Genomic DNA, 24,806 nt, shown 5'->3' with positions numbered 1-24,806 from the left:
CACACGCAAATGGCCACTGGGTTCTTATCACAGTGCACTAACCACTACGTACGCAGCTCCCCACAAACACACATTTCTAATGCAATAATCAATTCACCAAGTGACGCGCACAGTATTCGCTCAGAAAGAAAATAGGACTCAGGCACTCGGATCCACGGGTAAGCAGGAAGCCAGCCACGCGACGAGCCGGCGCCACCATTTTCGCAAGCTCTGCATTCTCGGCCAATTAACGAATGTTTACATCTGGCAGGAAACCGAAGCACCCGGAGAAAACCCACGCATGTAAGGGGGAAACATCGTATAGACGGAACAGGTGGAGTCCACAATTTTGACGTTAACGCATTCTCCTTGGGAACCAGGGTACTGTATAAGCTCCCCGAATCCCACGGGGAGTTTCACAGAATTTGCACGAACCACCAGGACGCGCCACCACCGCCCGGCATACAAGCGAGTCCCATTGGGACACGCTTGTATGACCCTGTGCCACGAGAGTGTACTCCACTTGTCTTTCATTTTCACCTACAACACGCCCAGGGGACCTCTTACGACTTACATTAACACACAGTGGGACAGCAGCAGCAACAGTGGCTGCTAGCCACCTTTGTTTACAGTGGAAACGAAAATCGCTGCAATCGTGGAGGACGTGACACCTCGTCATCAGACGATGCGCAAAGAGAAGAGGTTACATACTCTTTGGTTCTTCCGGTAATGTCACGTAGGTATAAAAAATCTAATAAACGTAATCACGACGTTTCAGGCACAACACATGCGTCCATCATCAGGTGGGACAACCACAGCAAGAAACAATTGCTGGTTAACATAACATTTCGAGATTTAAAAAAATCCAGTTGAATGCTAAAGCAACCTCTTAACACATTTGTATTGGACATCCTTGTATCTAGACAGGATACATTATGTATTCATAGTACGTAAGTATAACTTGAAGCCTTTGCTAATTCACTGCTGGATGAAGGTCTTCCCTGGGCCTTGTTGTTCTGGGGGTTGTTTGATCATACTTCATCATGCTGTTCAGTGCGGGTTGGTGAAGAGGGGACTCAGGATAGATTCGGTTATCACTTGCCACTCATGTTAGCCTTGGTCGGGAATCGAACTCAGTAAGCTGGGTTTCCTACTGGAGTGTGTCAAGCGCTGTGCCACAGTTCACCCACTAGTTTATATTGCATTGAAACAATACAATCCACCCAAGGGAAAAAGTACACAGTGTACTGTATATCCTCACAATTTCCTGTTTATGTATAGCTTTTTGCCTGGTCCTATTAGCCTAACAAGTATAGCTAAACAAACTGCACTTGCAGTAAACACACAGTAATACACCGATTACGGATACCAGAAATGTATATTGCTTGACCTTGTGTTGAATTCGGTAAACTGAAATGGCTCCATAGATCCATTCCTTATTCAATGCCCACAGCTCCCCACGTGAGCTTGCACTTACCCATGGGTGGGGGGGGGGACTCTTGTAAGTGAAATGGGAAGTGTAAGTCATAACACTGAAAGTGTATATAATCTGCGCAGATCCTTACAGTGAATGTGCAGTGTGTGTGTTTTACATTTATTCATTGAAGGCATGCAGTTGGCTAGGTGTAATCGAGCACGTGCAGCATATTATAATCATGTTTCAGGCGTGGTAAAATGATGACAAGTTTTTTTTCTTCCTTGTAGTTTTTAACCTCCGCTCACATCTTGCACACAATGCATCACGCGCATGGTATATTGTTCACATGGTCACAACACTCGTAATACAGGCAATACAATATTCGCGTTGTGCACTTCTATACTGTGTTCTCTTTATTTGATTTCAGTATGGATACATATCTCGTGGAATAAATCTAATCTGGCATATATCCAGAGTCATCGCGTGGGGCTTCGAAATGACTTTAAGCTTCACAATTCTGAATGAACTCTCCCACCTACCGCATAGCCTTGAGGCAAGCGTGAGTGCTTGCGTGTACTGTGAAAATCAAGAGCTGAGACAGTGCTAGGAATGATCACCAAGTACTGACAGAGACTGAGTGTTGGAAAGCAGGCAGTGGGTCTGTGGGCACGTGGTGTATCTATGGGCATTGATGTAAAGGGCAGCAATGGCATAGGTAGCAATTGAGCTATCATCCCAAAATCAACAACTGGGCATCCACAAGACATGCGACTATAAGTATATAAACCTGTCCCGGACCTCTCCTAGGTCAAAACGGCCTAAACTGAGTACTGTACCTGGTAGAATTTGGCTAAACAGCACCACCGCCTCATGGAACATTCTGGCATGAACAGGAGATTGTTATATCAGTTGGCCCAGTGGTCCAGTTCCCTGAGCACACAAGCAAGTGTCACAGAGATCCGGGATTTCCACGACACATCGTTAAAGAATAAAGTTTACCGAAAGCAAACTTTGAGACGCAAGTTTTTCAGTGCATTTGTTGGTGGGATAAAGATACAGGTTTGACAAATGAGTCAAATATGGAGATTCGCATACAACTGTACAGTTCATGTACTGAGTTATATCAAATGTTCATTGAAATCTGTCTGCACTATTATAGACTAATACAGATTTTGATTATATTTGGTACACCGCTGTAATATTCTAGAAATACTTTTATGCTAAATGTTCGTATGCTCCCGATCAGAATATACCATTCATAAACAGTGAAAACAACAAACTATGATAATTTAATTGTTTTTACCTCACCCTCTTGAGTTAGAATGTTTTAAAAAATAATATAGGATTTTTTTTCTGGTAAAAAAAGTCTGCAACATAATAAAAATAATATTGATATTAGATCATTTTCCCCCAGGCAAAAACAATTCAAATATCACTGAAGTCTCTTAAAATAACAAGTACTGTTTATTTTCTTGAAAAAAATGACATTGAAAACCTAGGCACGTATGGTTTGTAAGGTGGTATATTTTCTATATTAGGAACACAGCCTGGATAAGATTAAAAAAGGTCTGTTGAATCCTTGGCACAAGCTTCCCCAGTGTCATACATTATCCTAATTAATCATACCAAGTCCATACATTTTATTATACTTGCTTTAAAAGGACTGGCTCTCACTCGTGCGTTAAAGCAATTTCAAAATGCAGACCTAAATATTTCAGGCCACCTATTTATATCTTGGGCTAGATACTTATACATTGCTTAACATAAAGCAAATAAAACTTCAGGTTGAACAGATGTACGATTACACTCAGCAGGGGTAAGGAGAAGCGGTGGTGAAGTAGTTAGTGCACTGAGCTTTAACGCAACATCATCAGGTTATCAGCCGCGGGATATATCAGTGGTTTGTAATATATGCGAACCTGTGAATTATAGCCAAACAACCCCTACGACATTAGGACAGGGAAGCCTTCATTCTGCAGAGGGTTGTAGATTGTTATCATTAATGAGGATCAACTAATTACACTTGCAATCACAGCCAAAACCAGGATAAGGCATTTAAATTAAAATACGGTATTCTTTATTAAAACCATTACAAGATTATATTGTTCCCTATCACTTGCCTGGAAGGATTTCCATAAATCCAGAATGGCAACCACTTTTTCACAGTTTTTCTGGTGTAACAATACATAGTTGAGAGCATGAGCACTTAACAGCATTTATGGATGTATTTTGGACTTCTTTCCCACCATACGTAGCCAACCGTGCTAACTGGAGCATGTTAGTAAGCCATGGGTACATGATTCAATTAAACTAATTCCATTGCATTGTATTTAACAATGTCAAAATAGCCCATAGTATAATGGGAAAATAACCATCAGGCACTATAAATTAAATATAGAAGTACACAGTCGTGTTAAACAATATTTTAAACAAGCAATGTTGTGTTGGCAGACGTTAAACTCCTGCATAATGTAGGTTTTTTTTAAGTAACATGAACCTCCAGTAATACGTCTTTCAGTAATGTTAAAACATTTATATATATAAATCCGTTATTCAGGAAAGCCACGAGTGAGTCTCTTGATTCTTTCAAGCGGATCCTGCTTGGGATATGTGGTCAATTCATTACGAAGTGCATTTTTTGGTTTTAGAGGAAACGAATAACCCACATAAATGAGAATAAAAATGTGCAGACTCTACTCCCTTCTCATGGGTAAGAGCCAAGCCCTGACATTTCTTGCTCACGCCACTGGTGGTGAGAGAACCTCCATAGAGAGACCCACTTGTCGGTATTTGGCCTGCTCTTCCACGCTGCCTGTAGATTATTCCTTCTGACGTTAGCAAGCCACTGGAGCTATGCACTTTAAAATCTAGATTGAAAACTCGTTTCTTTAGAACTGCTTTAAGTGTTTAGTTTGTTGCCATTCCACTGCACCTCCGATTTGCGTGGTTGGCTACGCACGGTGTGAAAGAAGTTGAACATACACACATCTCGGAAAAGGTGAGCTTACCCACCCTTTAACTGATAACACGTGACCTGTCATTCAACTGTGGTGTCCCAATCTATACTGCTCGGAGGACGGACGGACGTGCACAATTTATTCAACTGCCATGCTGGGAGATCTCTGGGTTGGAAATCCGGTGTGCTGACCATTACACCACTAGCAGCATCCTGCCTTCTCACTACCTCCTCATAGGCAACTATAATTCTGTATTGTAACACTGGATATTTCTCAGAATTTATTTCGTGTTCGCCACCAACCCCTTTGATTACGTTTTGAAAGTGGCAACCCGAGCTCATATAACACCAGAGTTGTCACAAATTATATTAAACTAAGCTTTGAAACTATGACACCAAGTTAAACAATGGCACACTTGCCACACCACAGTTTTGAAACTGACAATCATTTACATTGCAATCAGTCGTAAAATATATAAAATATACAACAGGTGGCAGAACTTCATTGAATTAAATGAAAGCTGTAAGTATATAGAAATGCTGTTAATTTTTTATTTCCAGGGCATGAAGGCCTGGCTGTCACGCTCAATTACGAAAAATAAATACTGCAAGTAGAGAGTGTACGGCATCACAATACCACCACGAAATCCAACATAAATATTGTAATTTGGCAGCATGATACGGTGCTCGAGAGGTCAAACACATCCCATTTTATACAGTTCACGTGTTCAAAGCAACGTGTCGTTTAATAGAACAGTAGTAGAGATCGCTGGATGCATGAGGGGGTTCATATCTATTACGGAACTTCGCTAGCAAGGCTCAAAACCTAGGTTTGAAATTGAGAAGCGACCCGTGATTAAACCAGGTCCTCAAGTTTAGTGCGGTGGTGGTCTCGGCCTGGTCACCAATAACTGCACATAAACCATCATATTATATATGTTTTAAAATGTAAACATGTCCAGCTGATATCCAATGACTATAATTTGTAAATATATGACGTACTTTACATGCGGCAAAACATTCTTTAGATCATTTATTACGTGCTGTCAGGGCCGAATGGTCCATAATACAATTACAAATAAGCAGACAATGGTCTGTGTCAGTATGTAAAAAGAACATAACATGTACGTCCGACAGCTTATGGGTCTTCTGGACAAATGCTTTACAGCAGCATTTGTTTACGCGTATCTATTATTTAAACAATTGGATAACCCAGTTGTAAACTGTGCCCCTGTGCTGCTCGCTCATTATAACAATTCATATATTCTGTTCATGTTTCTATTTTGCCAAGAAAAAAAAATATTCACCCATTGGGATTACCTGCTTTAATATTACTAAGCCCCAAGTCTACATGTTGGCATTTGAATGTTATACAAAAAATCTTCAAATTAATGCCAATCATATTCGGGTGATTGTGTATTTGAATTGATAAAATGAATCTACAGTATTTGCAAGCAATGATTGTTGACATAGAAAAGCCAATGGACTACATAATGCTCCTGGCCAGTATTTAGGACATCAGGAACACAGAAAAGCCCTGTTTCATTATCCGTGTTTGACATTATACAACTATTTGGATATCTCCTTTTGCATTTACTTGGCTTGATGTGGAGTTTGCCAAACCTTTAAAAAAATACTCAACAGCGCATATCTGTGTAACATAGCCGTAATGTCCTCAAATTAACGTTAAATAGCACTCCTGTGATTTGAAAAGCAGTGTGCCCTGCCGCACATTGCCTTGGATACGAATAAAGTAAAGATTTGTATTTTACCAGGTAAAGCCCACTGAGCTACGTTGCTCTTTTTTCAGAAGCGACCTAGCCTCAAATGATAGCTCAACGAAGTGGCTTATCGCGTGAAAATGGATAGCTGCCAAATACTCTAAAAGCGTGTTTCTAAATGTGGAGGGAAAAAACGGAGGACCTGGAGAAAAACCCACACGACCACAGGGAGAACATGCAAACTACAAATATACAGCAGGCGTCTGGATCGGGATCAAACCCACAACCTCCTGTAAAGCAGGAGAGGGAGTTAACATCTCGCCACCGCGGTGCCCAGATAACATTTGCACTCCTTCTGAGCCTTGCCTTGCCTCCCACCAAGAAGTAGTAATGGCCTAGCGTGAGTGTAGATCAAGCTTACATTCGGCCGAAGCTGGGCTGCTTGCCGGTAATACTTCTCTGCGGCGTGGTTCAGTCCTGCTTGCCTGTTTGTAGAGAAAACAAAAACGCAGCATGTAAGTTTTTTTTCCTGAAAATGCAATTCAACGGATTTGAATGATTCTCGGTATTATACGTGGAAAATGTATACTGTATTCACAGGATTACACCGACTTCCATCTCAAAGCCAAAATCGTTTTTTTCCTCCTAAAATGAGCACGGGCCAGTGCTCGCCACAGTCGAAATCCCTGCATCAATGGCAGAAATTCCATATTCCTACTGTTGGAACCTGTCTATTTAAAGAACACCTGTTTGCCATAATAACATGCATTATTTATTATGTTCCATTATTTTTCATGTGGCAGTGCACGATAATACAAAAAATCAAAACACGAAAACAAATGTAGTTTAGAAATTATTCGCTTTCAGTGTTCTTAAATTTTCTAAGCACAGCACTTGCTATTCAGTTGCATATTATTAAGCACACATACACACAGGATTTTCTTGGTGCATTATAATAACCCCCAATGAAGCACATGAAATGAAAGAGTTTAATAAATACAAGTGAGACGGACAGTCTTCAAATGCACCAACTACAAGGAGCAATATGATTAGTATGTGATTTATCACCAAGTGTGACTGCAACATAAATGTATTCCAACAAGCAACCGCTACGTCCCACATGACCCATTGCAGAACACCCCAATTATGCACCAGAACGTTCCCTTGAGCCACGTTACAGAAAGGAACATCGTTTCCAGGCTGGGGTAACAGGAGCACACGCATTTATATTCAAGTTAAAAGCATCACTGTCTTATCCCTGTCAGTTCAAGCCCAGAAAGATTGCATTCAAATGAATGGAAGTCACCATTGTAGAAATCCCACACTTTGTTAAGGTGCTTTAATGCATTGCAGCACAGGTTTCTTTAATTGAATAAATGATTTAGAAACATTACTCAACAGACAGCCACGACAGGTCAGCTCACTCGGTCTCTTCCAAGATCACGACAGACAATTGGGAGCCTTTACACCTGTCATACAACTCCACCTGTTTAAGTACGTAACCGTGCAGTCATATCACTGGACCACGTGCTGCCTCGCCGATGGAAGTGCATTTACAAATTCAAACAGAATGAAACGCCGCGAATATTATTCTGGAGCATATGTTTGTGTGGCTATTTTCTGCAGTTAATAAATTATCGACTGGTCAGCTGTACATGCCTCCGAGTCGGTGTGCATGGTGCAAACAGTTGAATTTCAATGTACAGCCAATCATTTCCATGGAGGATTGCTGAAATATGACATCGATTATAAAGTGGATTTTAATGGAGATAAAACTCAATTCACAAGTGTAGGACAGTCAGCGCTTCATCCCACACAGCCCAAGTAAATAAATTACATATTTACACAGAAATAATTCATTTGTAAGTAAATGTCCCTTGCATAATCCATAAATCATTCATCTGCGGTTGTACATAGTTAAATACATTGTAGGGAAATTAGTTTCCTAAACATACGCTGTTGACCAGTTTTCCTACATATTCTGAATATCCTCGTGGAAACTTTAAGTACCCTTTACAAAGCAATGTTATGTCCCCATGATAAAAAAGGCATTCTCAAAGTGTACTTGACTGCGAATTTTAAAGTAAAATGACCTGAGACTCAGCTCTTTAGAAATGGATAATCCACTTAATCCGTCACATTGAGACAAGTTGGTACATCGCCAACAGCAAATAGTGACAAATTTGTGTGATCAGATTTAAAATCTCATACACATTGTGAGCCTTTTGACTTACATAAGGCATGGTAAAAAGAAGAGATGAAGATTTTTTTAGTACGTATTCGGTATGAAAAAAAATGTATTCGGTATAACCGACACGCAGTGGCTTATAATTGCAAGGTATGTCACAGGGTATTAATGTCCACTTTTTTTTATCAAACAGAAAACTTTAGTAATTCCACATTGAAGTAGGTAGAAATTTTGGTAGATCACTTGATGCAGAATTGGAAGGCTGCGAGTTGAAATCAGGGTTGAAGCCCATCGTCACTGGAAAATGTAAAGTAGCCATCCGATGGACAGACAGCAGCATTATGAGAAGGCAGATTTGCAAGTACACAAAACAAGGATTGTGGTCTTCCAGTCTAATCTAATTCGCCACTGCAGGATTTTATGGTGAAAATGATCAATTAACTCATGCAACAGATCAATACCACACCATGACCACGTGGCTTCGTCTCTGTCAATTGCGCATATTCTATTACCGAAGCGAGCGGCTGAGCTTGCAGAGCCCCCGCCTCACAATCAGAAGGCTGCAAACTCCAATCTAAGGGGTCAAATGCAACCCAACGTTCCTTATGGGTCGATAATTGAATACCATGTTTTGGGATGTTAAGACTGGTTACCCAATGCATATTGTCCCTTGCCATCGCAATATATATAACATGCCATAGCAATAGATTTTTCCATCACTGGCTTAGTGCCAACAATCAACAAAACATACTTTGTTAGTTAACAATGAAGTTGAACGTTGCCAAACGTTTATTTTGGCTTTGAGACAATTTGGACTGGGTTCATATCTTCACATTGCGGGAAAAAATCACCTTTACAAACTACTGCCCCATTGTTGACAATATAGACACTGGTACATAAGTTACCAAAAAGTTGACGTTTCCCAATCCGTGACCCCATTGTGTGGGAGTACACCCCCACCCCACCCCCCACTCTCTCACCTGCACATGTGTGCTGTGCTGAAGACGGTCTCAAAGTCGGTGCTGTCCTGCTGCGATGCCTTCTCGGCCACACCCGCCGCCTCCGGGAACCGGGACTGTTCCACCAGAAATTGAGCTGCGCACAAAAGCCCCGTGGGGCGGTCGGAGAGGTTCAATGTCTGAGCGCACGCGGAATTTCTTCCCTTGGTGGCAACCTGGGCTTTGGGGAGATCTGGTCCATCAGGGTGGTTTTGATGCCCAATGCAAAACCGTAACACCCCAGTCTTAAAATATGGGCCACTTGACAACAACACATATATATATCACATGCATCAAAGCTGACAGGCTATTTACATGAAGTGCATTTTTTGTAAGAGAAAGCTGGCTATGCCCAGGGATAAACAAACTGCTATTTTAAGTTATTGCATCTGATTCATGTGTTGGCAGAAAGGAACTGTTTGCTGATACTTGGTTGAAAAGAGCAATCAATTGTTGATATTTCCACTGAATTGGCAGTTTCCTGCTGTATATAACTGGAAACTGCCTCCACAATACATCAATCGAGCTCTCTAATGCATTTTAGTTGAAAGTAATTTTCAAATTTGTGCTGCGCTAGCACAACAAAATGGTCTACACCTGTGAATAATGGCACACGATCTGTAATAGACCCTGTGAACTGAGGCTGAATAGCAAGTATGATAACCACTCGGCTCTCCATGCACTCAAATATTAAATATAGAATGTCAGTAAAGCAGAAGATGAGGTTATATTTAGACAACGTACAATGCTGTTACAACTCAACACATTTGTCAATAACACTGCCTTACAAGAAGAAAATGCAATTGGTAACATTTCAGGCAATGGCTCTTCTTCATAGCACAAACAGAGAGTCAAGAGGGATAGCATGTATGTACGTTCAACTTCTTTCACACCGTACGTAGCCAACCGTGCTAATTGGAGGTGCGTAAAGAGTGGATAATGGTTGGAGAATAAACTTAGCACAATGGGGCCTGATGAAAATTACATTTTAAATATGTTTTCTGATTACCAGTTTTGAAATAAGCATATGAAAAGTTACGTAGTAGTAACTATTCAATACTGAACAAACATTTTAACAATCAAAAAGTATAGCTAAATGTATCTTTAAATGCTGTAAAAATTATACTTGGCATTACATAAAAGAAAGTGGCCTTGGAAGGAACAATTTGCTTCAAGGAACAGTAACTGATGTATAAAACTAGTGGTGGAACACCAGCACAAGTGATGGAACTGTGCATACTAGAGTAACGAAAGAAGGAATAATGAAGGATTCAGAGCACCTGGGATGGTGACATCTCAGATGAAGGAACGCTTTAACAGATGATGGTTATCACGATGATGATTGGTTTAACACGTTAATTAAATTCACGTGTTGCTTCTTTAAAGAAAAATGATTATTCACTTGTGATTATTCAGTCGAGCACAACACATATATGCATAAGCTTAACATTAGAATGTTAATTTACACGCAGCTTATTCAGATTTTTTTCACCGCATTTAGTTTGCCAATTCAGGCACCTAAATAACACAGTAATATAACACATATGGCACAACTGGGGAAGTGTTAAATAGAAAATGCAACAGTTCGGAAATTTGTTTTTACAAAAGGCCTTTTTCTCAACTCATTACGAATCGAGTGAGGGAAGAAGAGGCTGCCTATGGTGAACAAGTGCGATTGGTGGGCCATATCGTACGGAATGCAAAGCACAATGACTGGGAAGTAAGCGCAGTGAGGCTCTCCAAACAAGGACGAGGCGCTGCCAGTGGCAAACAACATGCGTTCATTGGCTTGAGGCGATTAGGCATGGCTCAACATAACATTAATTTGGAGAGTCCAGTGCTACAGGTGGCGGTAACAAGTACTGAATGCCAAAATCACGTATTTTATTATTCTGAGAGCACGCGCGAGATTCACGGCTGTGCTACATCGCGCTAAACAGTACACTGTTGCAGTGAGATTGAAAACAAGAAAAAAATGCAGGGAATCAGTTTCATTCTATCATCCATGATGGAAACTTTTTTTTATCGATAACCTATTTTCCGCAATAATATATATAATATAATGCATTTATCACGAGGACCACTCTTATCTGTAAAAAAAGCATAGAAAGAAAATCTTCACAGTCCTGTCATCTGTTAATGTTGATCTGCGGTCAATGAACAAGAATAATGCACAAACTGCCACAGGCTTCAACATGCAATGCACATTCAAAGCAATTGCGACTAATGTAAAAACCATCACATTTTGCAACGCCCAAACATCGACCCAGCACCAATGTTGAATGAAAAGTGCAGTGTGTGCAATTGCATCATTGAATACACGAGACAATGTGTGCACTATTTGGCGAGTAATTTTTCACAATGCAAACATATGTTAACTACCTCGCCTGGTATACATTAGGTCATAGGTTCGATCCAGACTCTAATGCATGTAATATTTGGAGCTTGCATGTTCTCCCCGTGGTCGTGTGGATTTTTCTCTGGGTCCTCCGATTTTTCCCTCCACATTTAGAAACATGCTTTTAGAGTATTTGGCTGCTATAAATTTCCCCATTATAAGCCACTTTGTTGAACTATCATTTGTGGCCAGGTCGCTTCTGAAAAAGAACTCAGTGGGCCTTACCTGGTAAAATAAACATAGTAAATAGTAAAAAGTCCAAGTCCTTATATCTGGGAGCAGTCATCAACTCCATGTAAACTGGCTCGGTTAAATACCCATGAGGAAATCCAGCCACATATTTAGCATTACAGCAAGATTCAGAGCAACACTAGTGGGAAGGGATGGTATCATGGTATAATGGTTAGGATTACACACCACTATGCTGCCAGTGCAATTTGATTTCCTGGCACGGCAATTGAAAATAAGAGTAGGATTTACGCTAACTAGATACCTATTTCAAGGAATTAAGTCTGCATCAACCACACATACTTGTGGAAAAGCATGTTCCCACGTCAAAAACTGTCGAAACAAGGCCATAAAGAAGCCTGTTTCTGGTGTAGGTCAATCGGTTTCAAAGACAATGCATACATGTTCAAAGCATGTTTGTTTGCATGTTTTTCCACCAGTATGTGTGGTTCAAGCAGACTTGATGCCTCGAAGAAAATATTTATTTGGTGTTCGAACATCTTAACACCTGGTTTATTTTTATTCTGATCCCAGAGAAATGTACACGTTGCTTTTCAAATCCTCTGTCCACCTGGCAGCATAAAAATAGGTAATACCGCAGTTAGTCAAATGGCCAGTCATGTGTGGGGTGGTTAGGTGTGGGTACTCCCACTTCTTCCTCTTGGCTCGCGTGCAAGAGAAGGCCAAATACCCTCGCGAGCAAGGTTCTACGGGGCTCCTTCTCATGGATGGTCTTCTGCCAGCAGTGACACGACCAAGCGATTACAGGGCTGCATCTTTACCTTTTATAGGTCGGAGAACTCAATACTGTGGCCCTCCATAACTTAATGGCCTCGTGCTGAAGAAACTTGCATTCATTGAATACAAAAGCCAAACACATAGTCAAGGTTAAAGTGCCTCGTTGCCCAAATAGGCGGCAGTCTTGTCCTTTGGTGGCCCTTGAGTTAGTGGTAGAAATTCCAAATTCTTATGGCAGGGACCTGTTTCTCCCTTAGCCACCTTCCACAAAGTGGTACTGTATAAATGTTAACAATCACAGTGGGATGATGAGCCAAGTCGACCTCCAAACAGGACTTCAACTCATAACTCCCCAGGTAACAGGGCACGAAATAATCGCTCTGCCACAATGCGCACAATATTGCAATTCACTGTTATGAAATGTACCCAATCGAATTGGATGATTATAACTCGTGGACGCCGCACCTCACAACCTTCTCTGGTCAATCTGGCCACTGGCGTTTTGCAAACTCACCGTAGTGCATGTAGGTGTTTGCCTTGGCTGGGTCGAGGTCTATGGCTTTCAGGAAGAGCCTCTCCGCCTCCACTTTTCGATTCTAAAAGCAGATTAACGTACAGGCAAAACGAAGTGACACATCACCTGACCAGTGATGCATTTTAGTCGTTTCTGGTTTTTAGTATTTAACGCCAGAACAAGCTATTTCGTTTCTGTTCACGTGCCTGGATGGTGGGATAACGTTGAGTCACTCGGATGCGCTTCCTGAATTCAGTTGTACTCTGCTGGCTATAAAAGGTATGGGTATTTACTTAACAGCATTCTCAGCAATTGCTCTCGCAGTCCATTCTCGGGATCCTCATTAACAGGTGGAGAATAGTGTAGATGGTGCTCGCTAGAGCACACAGTAGGAGGGATAATGAAGTGAAGTCACTCCTTGTAAGTGCATATAAAAAAGGATGACTATATTATTGGCATTGTCTCTTCATATATGCTGCATGAACAGTTGATTGAAAAGTCTCGTGTGGTGGGGTAAAATGTGGGTTGTCGAATCTCTTCCAAATCATCTGGGCCAGCGTGAAAGAGTAGGCCAAATGCCCTATCTAGAGGGGCTCTCTAGAGATGCCACTAGTGGAGGCCCTTCCGCCAGCAGTGGTGTGAGCGAGAAATGACAGAGCTGCGCCTTTATCACCTTTTACTTTTATTAAAATGCAGGATATCAGCTCGAAGTACCTGAATGAAGAATGCTTGTAGCCTGATGGTCTTTGGTAATATTACTCAAATATTAATAAGAACAATTTGCAATGGAATGCCACTTTGATAAAAAAAAAAATACTAAAATTGTGAAAATATCCAGGTCGTCAGCACACATTCATCAATAATTAAATCGATATTATTGAAAACAGGCATAACATTGTTCATTTAAGAAAATAAGTGTTCAAAATATTATTGCAGTGAAACTTAGCTCAATACATGTCATGAGTTTTTTACGTTATGACCAAGTCTCCTGGATACGTGAACATAATTAAAATCGTCCGAATGCATACTGGCATGATATGCATGTATGGATAATAGAACCTGTGCGTCATGGTTGAAATATAATGGTTGTTATTTTATTTTTTAATTACGGGGCTCTTTGAAATCCTTAAAGGAAAAAAAATTGCATGAAAGAAAAACATTCGGCAAGTACAATGTGACACCAAGCGTTGGGTGATAAAAGGTAATATTTGAATTGTATTATTTTGTTTGTACAATGAGATGCATGAAAAGTTTAAATTGTGTATTTCATCATCATGAAAAAAACAAGTGGCTTTACATAGAAAGTGCACAGTAAACGCTAGTTTTATGTTGAAGCAAGGTGCCATGGTGGCGAGATGTTAACTACCTCGCCTGGTATACAGGTCATGGGTTCGATCCTGACCCTGACGCCTGTATATTTGGAGTTTGCATGTACCTTCCCGTGGTCGTACGGATTTTTAGCCTCGTCTTCTGGTTTTTTAATCCACATTTATAAACATGCGTTGAAAGTATTCGGCTGTTTTACATATCTACATGCTAAGCCACCTCATTGAGCTATCATTTGTGACCAAATCGCTTTTGAAAAAAAGCGATATAGCTCATTGGGCCTTACCTGGTAAAATGAAATGTTTAATAGTTTTGTTTTTTTAATAGGTGAAAGCCTACCGAGCTACAACACCTTAACAAATACAAATGGAATATGCGACTGAGATATAATAACAGCCTATTGTACCAAACCTTATTCTTGATAACGTGGGTTTAACAGACCAATTAATAGTGGCATGACAGTAGTTGTGCCTAAAAAAGATAACAATGTCTCCAGGCAATGGATGGAGAAATATTGCGTGCAAGACTACACCCAAATAAACTAATGTAAGCTTTAAATGGTTCGGACTTACTGTATTTCCAGAGACATCTATGGTAATCTTATTTCTATGTTGTGGTTCGCAACTTGGTTTCTATCTGGCATTCTTAAAGAGTCTAAGAGAGTGGCCGCGGTTTTCTTGGAGGAGCGCTGCTTGCACACTGGCAGTACCGTGGCCGAGAGCAGCTTGGCATAGGTGAGGTGAGCAGGCACGTGATCCGGCTTGGATAGCAGAGACTCCTGGTACCAGCGCTCCGCTTCTGCCAGCCGCCCTAGGCGAGTGTGAGCTTCACCTGCAAACACCAAACAGAGATCCACCCCAACCCCCCACCATTTAGCTATATAGACCACAGCGGCAAGTAATGTGAGCAAGCATCTATTTGGACTAGCATGGCATGTTTAGGAATACATACCACCACCTTTTTGTCGTGGGATACATAAGCAGAACGCAGAAAGCTAGATTTACTGTTTCGTCTCATCCGTAATGATTTCAAAGACCGCACAAGAGCTCACTCCATGACACTGCTCCACTTTGGAATTCTCTCCGACCATCTCTGTTTCCCCAAGCTCGTATAACCTTTCTTTATTCAAGAAATATATGAGCGCTTATCTAATATATATTGTCAGTGCTGTTTGGTCACTTGATGTTTTGGCTGTTTGGGCCTGTGCTCAGCAACTGTGTTTAAAAAAAAAAAAACCTAATTCTGCATCTTCACATTAATAACATAAATTTGTTTAGTCCAGTGGCCCACATCCAACACCATTTACTTAAATAATGCTAGATAATTTTGGTCTGCAAAGCTAATAGGCCAACGGACTATATGTAGAGATACAGAACCACACAAAGTACTAATTTAAGGTTGACTTGACCGACAGGAGGCCCAGAAAAGGTTCAAATGCCACGTGTTTCTGATGTGCACAGCCAGGAATTGAACCCAGTGTGTGCAGCACAATGCTATGGCTCAAAAGTCACATTTATATGCAAACTCACAAAGAAAAAAAGACTAAACACTTCCTGGCAGCATTTCAACTTTTCTCAATGAAATTTATCCTGGCCAGATAACATCTGATGTCTATATTACACGGATTTTTGACACTTCCAAATTAAGTCAAGTTGTCAAAAAATGTAACCGACCATGACACGAACGCACATTTACTTCCATTTGTTTAATATTGTTAAATCGTTTTGCTTTTTTTTGGTGCGTGTGGAATTTGCTTTGCAGAAGACAGCGTTGCTTTGGAAACTTCCTACAAAAATTACTGGGGGTATAGAAATCCAACTATAGGCAAAAACTGGCTCAGCAGCAAGAGCAATGTCCACCAGGCTATAAAATTGAGCAGCAAAATAAGGACTGTTTGTGACATTGCACGTAAGTGGGTGGTTTCGCCAACCACTTGCTTAAAATTTTTTGTCAAATTATAGCTGGTACTGACACAACACAAAACACTCGTTTTATATAGAGAAGGACAAAATTACACATTAAATACCAAATGGCAATTGAGCATATTGGGTAGTAATATTTAGTTAACTAATGGACATGTCACAACCTTAAATTCACAAAATATATATGCGATGCGCATGTTTTTTGATACATATGTATACGGCCATATGTGTGCATATCTTTGGCACGTAAACACATGTAAATGCACGGGTATGCTAACAGGTACAAGCACGCATGCATCTGCAATTGTAAGGGTAGACGTAAAACCATGTGGAAAAATTGCCGTTTGCCCACACGTCTGATTTGCATTTGCACACGTGTGCATGTGCGCCTTGCCATACACATTACCCAGCACGGACTTAAATACCACAGAAATGTGTTCCTAAAAGCACTGCATTCTCAGCTTTTAAGTAACAATATTACACGGTCTGTTGGCTTAAATGTAACCACTTTACCGAAAGGGGAGAGTGACTGCGAACGAGGCAAGGCAAAGCCTATAAAGGCGGTGTTTTTTTCAATTTACCGTATCTGGTAATACAAACAATATGTGCTTATTCAGAGCTGGGGGAAAAAGGTCGCAAGTGGGCAATGAGCCGCTGAGTTTAGACACACATGTAAAACACAACAGAACAAATAGCGGGATCATGTAATGCAGAGATTGAATATTAGTGTGTTGGGGCGGTGGGGTGATACATTATCTAATTGGAAACAGAAGTAAACCATTACACCTGTACCAGCCGTGTGGGCAGCATACACTACATTGAGCCACACACACGCATGCAAGGGGCACATGCACTCGAAAGTTTGCAGAGGGTTTTTTTTTTTTTGCAACCCCAGGACATTTGACAGTCGATCTCCGTGGATCCGAGTTGCTCAGCGTGGTTTGTTCTTGGATTGGGGGACCACCAACCTAAGCAACAACAAGTGACCTGCTGAGGGAGGTGATGCTTTTTGCACAGCAGTGAACACACTGAAGAGCACCATTATACATCTCAGCTGTTAGTTTCTCCTGCAGGGATTTCACTACTACCGCTTACATACATATATATTATATTCTTGATCGGCTCTTGAACTAGGCAAGACCCATGGCTATAATTTCCACACCGAGGTAAATAGTGTGGTTGAGGGTGCCGATACCATTTCTGCAAAAAATTAGGCAACATGCTGAAAATCCTGAAAAGAGGAGGTACTTTCCAAAACGTTGCCTATTAAACGCGTTCCTCTTTCGGGCAGCAATGTTCTTGACGGAATGTGTTGAATGTTTGTTACTTGTCCTTGTGCGCCACTGTCAATGCAGCAAAACAAACTAAGGAGACATGGTTACAGTTCTTGGTAATCAGTAAAAGCACTCATTACTAATTGGTGGAGCATTATAGGATTATTGTATTGAGCTGGTATGCACAGCTGCCAAATTGCAATGCAGACACTATCAGCTACTGTGCATAGCTACTTATTCTGGGAATTTAGAACAGAAAAATTTACCTCCAACAGAAAAAAATATCTGCCCATAGGACATATTACTGAATGCCATTTTGTTTTCTTTTGTTACCGAAAATTAGGCCTGACATTTAAAGGTTTTTCAGATTTTTCTTATCGTGATTTTTGTATTATTTACACGTGGAAAGGCCTTACAATTGTTGAATTTTGATTGAACACCATAAAAAATGCAGCAATGTTAGTTCATAAGACTTGATTTTCAACAGACCTCAATGGTCCACCATGGATCTTAAAATCTACCATACCACGTGTGGCTAATGGAATTATTGCAAATACATAAGCTGTCCAGCCACACGCCCGTTACCTCTATTGGCCACAGCTGTGGTGGTGAATTTGAAAAATCCGTAACGGATCACTGCGCGTTGTACAAATGAATCTGACAGTGCCTTTATGCATGCACGCACATACGGATCTACGTACATGTAGACCAAAATACATTTGTAAAACATTTGTATTCGGCCGGGAGGCATATGCATTAGAGCACTTAACACAATCTGAAGGTTGAGTTCATAACCCTGATCAGGATTGACTTGACCCACTATCCCTCTGGGGTTGGTAAAATTAGCACCACTTTGTGGGAGGTCAACAAGTGTTCACCAATGAAGGTGAGTATCACCCAGTGTTCATTTGAGCAAAGAGATACTTTGACTTTTTATTTTTACGTTAAAGATATCTGCTGACATTTTCACGATATTCATGTATAGCTTTCATGTGATTCAAAAATCACTTGCTTTTAGGCACAAGATATTGGAAAAATTGTGAATAAAAACAATTCTGTGCAGTCTTTGTCTACTTTAGATTTGATATTTTAACAATTAAATCCAATTTTGATATTGATAAAGAGACTCTCATCTTGTTTATGGAAACCCTACAAAAAATAACCAAGTCCATTAAATAACATCCATCCAGGGGTTAATTTCACAGCCAGGAGGCATACTATTCATCTGTGAAGATTAGTCATTGGCTGTGTAGGCCTAGTTGCCTTGCAAGCCCTCAAAACTGGGCATAAAAATAAGATATTTATTGTGCATCAGCAACCGCTTTTAAAACCATTAACTTGATAAATCTGAGAAGCAAGTTTATCCCAAGAAGGCAACTAAAATGTCAGCAATACTATTTTACTTATTTAACATTGGAATAAGCATTCAGGTCATATACTGCTTAGTGCAATAAACAAACACTTCAAGTTTTCCTTCAACCGAAAGTTGTCGATATCATCAAATATCGGAAGCTAGGTGGGCTTGAACCTAGTTAGTCCTTTGATGGTTGATAACCAGGACTTGCCAGATGTTGTAGGCATAGTGCTGCAGGTGTCCATGAGATGGGAGTGTTGAAAGTCATCCCCTCATATGTATGAGTTTACCCTAGGTATTCTGGTTTTCTCAACAATGTACAACACTCATGAATAATATTGGTGATATATAGGAATGCACCTTTATGAAACATTTCTGAATGTGCTATGAAGGTCTATTGCCTGAAACTTTGCCTGTTTTATATATATATGGTGAGGCCAGTGTTATTGACAAATGTGTTATTGACAAATGTGTCGAGTTGTTGCGTTACTTGCGCTTACGCACCACTGCCAATGCAGCGCCAAACACGTTGTTTGATTTCTGAAAATGCAATAGTGAGGCTGTCTTTGGCAAATGTAAGTTTTTCTACAATGTTTTCATATTTTACCAGGTAAGGCTCTTTTTCAGAAGCGACTTGGCCACAAATGATAGCTCAACCAAGTGGCTTATCATGTGGACATTTATAGCAGCCAAATACTAGAAACGCGTGTTTTTAAATGTGGAGGGAAAACCGGAGAACATGCAAATTACAAACATACAGCAGCAGGCGTCAGGGTCGGAATCAAGCCCACGACCTCCTCCTGTATACCAGGAGAGGTAGTTAACATCTCGCCACCATGGCGACCTCAGTGAGTCTCTAATGTTTGCAATATACATGAGCTTCATTCATGCCATCCAAAAGATGGAACCCCATTAAAGTGCACATTAGGAACATAATGGGATGGTGCTACGGATGTTACTTTGTGGGTGAGAGCTATGTCGGGTTTCTAGAGAATGCCTGCATGTATTCATTGGTGGGTTCCCCATAACATGCAAATCACACCCATTGCTGCTTTGGCTTCTGATGGCTAACAAGGTGTGGTTCAAACGTGATATGGCTGTAAATGCCAAGGCTGGCCCTGCCTTTTATAACTCTTAGAAAGCGTTTACACTGCTGAGGCTCATGGGATGCATTTGGTGGTGGAGAGGAATTACTGATATGCACGATATCATTTAAAAATCTATTATAAACCACTTATTAGTGTGTCGGAGTTCACCATTGATGATGCTGACATGCTTCTCCGCTAAGTGAGTTCTGAAAGGGTGCTTGCTTCATTGCTTTTGACTGACGGTGCAATTGGAATTTGAGAAAAATATTAAATGACATCTAAGATTAAACAATGTTAAATTTGGAGCATGTGCACACATGATCTTATTCACAGTTGATAGGCATATAAAATAGTTATATCTTCTTGGTTCTTTCGGTAAAGTCACGTAGAAGGGAAATAATAAAATAATAAAAAGAAAACATAATAAAATACAATTCTCACGAAGTTTCGGCCACAACACAAGCAGCCGTCCTCAGGTGAAGAACAGGGCTGACGGAAAGACAGCTGTCTTATTTTTATTATTTTCCTTCTACGTGACTTTACCGAAAGAACCAAGAAGATGAATCCATGCAGTCACGAAAGCTTTAAATCGAAAAATTATTATAATTGATATATTCTAATTCAGATGATTCAGTTCAAAGCCTAAGGACTAGGAGCTGAACTTCAATCGCTTTTTCGAGGCAGGACACGGAGCTTTGTTGCAACAAACATGATAAATAGCACAACCATTAAGCACACCACTTTCACAGAAATAGAAGGTGTGCTTATAGAGACGCGTTATTGGCAGAATCTGTCAACACTTCGGTGAAATGTCAACAGTGAGAGAGTTGTCCTTGAGATCAAAACACCAAACAAGCAGCACCCAGACGTGTAGCCGTGCATTGCAATGCCATTGTGCGCACCCACCCATCATGTTGTACAGGCTCTGCGGTCCAAATTGTCGAGGCATCTTTTTCAGTGCTTCGTTGAAAACCTCAATTGCTTCCTACACACGCACATACACACATGCACACATGTAAAAAAAAAAGCATTCAAACACACACATAGATGTAAATTTGTGTACACACAATTACACATTATTCATCATCGTTAGCCATGATCAATCCACTGCTGGATGAAGGCCTCACCAAGCCGCCACCATCTCCTGCAATCAAATTGTGTTAAAATGTGTCCAGCACCTGCACACGAGCAGTATTTATTACTTCATCTCTCAACTAAGAACTATATAACTAGACTATTATTCTATTTACACCATTGGAACCTCATTTGCCAGTAAAAAATATAATTGTATTTTTTTTTACCCTTCTATCTGGCAACAAAACTGACACCTTTTTTACAAGGAGTCATGTTTGCATAGACCACAATACACTATTGGAACCTCATTTGCCAGATAGAAGGGTAAAAAAAATACAATTATATTTTTTACTTGCAAATGAGGTTCCAATGGTGTAAATACTTACCCCGAGCTCTCATACTCTGATGGTGCATTGTCTTTGAGTTGTGCGCCTTTTGGCGTCATCTGGCCCAACCCATGTGAGACTAGGCTCTAAGGAAAGCTGTCTCGGGTGTGGACCAATCAACTTCAAGGACAGTGCATCCATTATCAGAGTTATGTTTTTTGTTTGCATTATGACTGCAGGTATTGTGGTCTATGCAAACATGACTCCTTGTAAAAAAGGTGTCAGTTTTGTTGCCAGATAGAAGGGTAAAAAAATACAATTATATTATTCTATTTTACAAGGTAAAGCCCACTGAGCATACGTAGCTCTTTTTCAGAAGTGACCTGGTCACAAATAATATCTCAATGAAGTAGCTTATCACGTGAAAATGTATCGCGGCCAAATACTCTAAACGCACGTTGATTCTAAATATGGAGGGGAAAACTGGAGGGCCCGGAGAAAAATACACATGACCACGGGAAGAGAGACCTACAAAAACTCCAAATATACAACAGGCGTAGGGGTCGGCATCGCACGCAGGAACTCCTGCATACCAAGCGATGTCATTAACATCTCGCCACCATGACGCCCCATCTCCTCGGTGGACGTGCTCTCGGGCCTAGTCTCACCAGTGTCAGACCAGAGCACGTCAGAAGGCCAGAAGGCGTTCTCATGTTCACCACAGTGTATATACTGTGCGAGCGATTTCATGTGAAATGGCAGTCTAGCACCACGTGAGACCTGAAGCACACAACCGCAATCCCCACGTTTGGACGGGATACACCTCAACACACATTTGCGTCAGCCCATGAGCTCGCTCAAAACAGATATAAAATAACCGAGGTATGGTTAACCTTCATAACAATAAGTAATAAAAAACAACAACAATAATCCATACTCTTTGGGTCTTTCGGTAAAGCCACGTAGATAGAAAAATGATAAAATAGATAAAATAATAACAATATCACAACGTTTCGATCGCAACACAAGCAATCGTCATCAGGTGAAAAATATAGCGGGAGAGCTGCTGAGGCAGGAAGAATATATGGTGGAAGCGCTGTTAAGGCAGGGAGTTATAAAGGTTTGAGATGGGTGTAGCCCAAGGGTCAGTAGGCGGGGCTAGAGATGATATTTGCATGTAAATGTAAGATCGGAGAAATATTGACAAACGAAGCTGTGGGGGTGGCCATTGTATTGTAAGAGATTAGCATGTCAATGTAAGAAATTTGCGTGTAAATATAAGATTGGAGAGAGCTCGGAAAGAGCCACCGCCACATCGAGGAAAGCGAACAACAGTGGCTGTGTTAGTGAATGTCACTCAGAGAGTCGAAAATAACTGCTAAAATAGGCAGGTAGGAAGGGAACATCACAGCCAGTTTTGACCTAAACTGGTTAATAACGTCCTTCCAATGATTGCTCAGTTTGTACCCATCTTCTCGGTTGAAATTGTGTCTGTGCTTAGTGAGCACGTGATGGAGAGAGAAAAAGGAGACTAACTGGATAAGAAGCTGCAAATCTTTTGTTCTGTGAACGTAGCATATTGAAGAAACATCAATGCTGCATCTAGGGAATCCCTGATTGATGAGAGCTTCACTCTGTAATGGACAGCAATTGCTATATAACATGGACATTGAGTATCAGCAAACCAAGATTAATGTTAAATATCTTACACATAAGAGTTCAGTTTACTCAATGGGTTGCACTAAACAAAATAAAACCTCAAAGTGTGTCAATAACACTGCATCGGGTTTTTATTTTAAGATATTTTCAGCAAATATATGATGCGTGGGAGGAAACCAGAGCAAACCGGAGTAAACCCAAACACGCAAGGGTGCTTCACCCTATCTCCGTACAGATGGAAACCGATGAAGATTAGTCCCGTTGCCTCGACGCCCACGAGAAGGGGATTTCACAAATTCGCGTGGTGATCCACCAACCCCTGCTTCCAGTGCCTGGTTACAGGCTACGTACATCGCCACCACCCCCGGTGTACAAAGAGCAAGTAGATGTGACTCACCAGGACCAAAACTGGAACTTAAGTGGTTAGAAATATTAACAATGCTGACCGGTTACTCACCCTAACACTCAATGGTAAACACATTATTTTGTTGATGCTGCTGCGTTGGCAGCGGTGCACAAGCACAAATAATAAATATAAGAATGCAACACAATTACCAGTAACACTGCCTAAAAACAGGAAGTATATAATAGGCTACGTTTGGGGCAAAGGTCCTTCTTCTTTACAGCATGTCGGGAGGTCGCAGAGTGCTTGCACTCAACAGGCTGCTTTATGCAAATTATTTTTAAATATCAGTGTGACTATGTGCGTTCACGTGAAATGAGGTTTCAGCCATGCTGGGATCTATCACCTACTACTTTTGGCACGAGTATCAATATTACCGAACAATAATTTACAGAACGGTATCGCTGAATGTTGTTTCTGCTAGACACTGCACAGAACAAAAGATATTCTTTTTAAATGTCGTGCTCATTGGCTTTAAAATAAATGTGTTCAAGCATGTAGAGATGATTTCAAGCTTCAATGAATGCACTGCAAAGGAACAAATGAGCAAGCGATAACTCACACTTCCACTGGGAATTGCTGCACCAAAGCGTGTCATGTCAGTTTTTTTAAAACATTGTTTTATTACTTATTCATTACTATGCTTGTTTACCTACGAAATCCTCACTGAGTCTGAAGACACTTTTTCAGGAGGGTCTTGCCAACTTGCAGCGGGGGGGGGGGGGGAATATGTGTAATCCCATTTTAGTAATTTTCAGGCACATTTTTAGAATTTTTATATTTTGGCCAATCCCAGTTGCAGTGTATGGGTTTTATTTTTGTATTTTTTAGCTAGGGGAAGAAATCGGAGAACCTAGTAGAAACCCATGCACAACAGGGGGAGAACGTACAATTCCAAACAGAAAGGCACCCGAGTCACGAATCAAACCCAGACGCTTCTGGCTGTGAGGCACACATGTTACCACTGTGCCACCCTGCCGCCCATGTGAATGATGGAGATAAAAGTGCAGGAGATGAAAGTACAGAAAACCTCGCTGTTTTCATCTTGACATGCAACAACAGCAGCTGGAATATTAAGGGTTTTATTTGATGCTGCCATGGGAAGTGGATTACATCAATCAACAGAAGATCTCTTTAAGTAGGTCAGATTGACGATACGATACAATACAACTACATTTACAAAGCAGCCACCAATCAATACCCTTCATGTAAGCACAAATGGGCATATTTCGATGACCTCTCT

General features: G+C 40.8%; 1 protein-coding gene across 1 annotated transcript in view; it reads right to left on the bottom strand.

Annotated features, from left to right (window-relative positions):
- The window catches only part of TMTC2 (transmembrane O-mannosyltransferase targeting cadherins 2), a 273,918-nt gene that overhangs the window by 8,079 nt on the left and 241,033 nt on the right, over window positions 1-24,806 (bottom strand). The window contains exons 9-13 of the mRNA XM_078858886.1: window positions 21,008-21,086; window positions 15,173-15,294; window positions 13,138-13,219; window positions 9,242-9,356; window positions 6,495-6,558 (exon numbers count right to left, since the gene is read on the bottom strand). Of these exons, the coding sequence (XP_078715012.1) occupies window positions 6,495-6,558; window positions 9,242-9,356; window positions 13,138-13,219; window positions 15,173-15,294; window positions 21,008-21,086 (462 nt within the window). The remainder of the gene's footprint in view (window positions 1-6,494; window positions 6,559-9,241; window positions 9,357-13,137; window positions 13,220-15,172; window positions 15,295-21,007; window positions 21,087-24,806) is intronic.

Source organism: Lampetra fluviatilis, chromosome 8 (assembly GCF_964198595.1).
Source record: "Lampetra fluviatilis chromosome 8, kcLamFluv1.1, whole genome shotgun sequence".
NCBI classification, from domain to species: domain Eukaryota; kingdom Metazoa; phylum Chordata; class Hyperoartia; order Petromyzontiformes; family Petromyzontidae; genus Lampetra; species Lampetra fluviatilis.
This window is presented reverse-complemented; position numbering and strand designations above follow the sequence as displayed.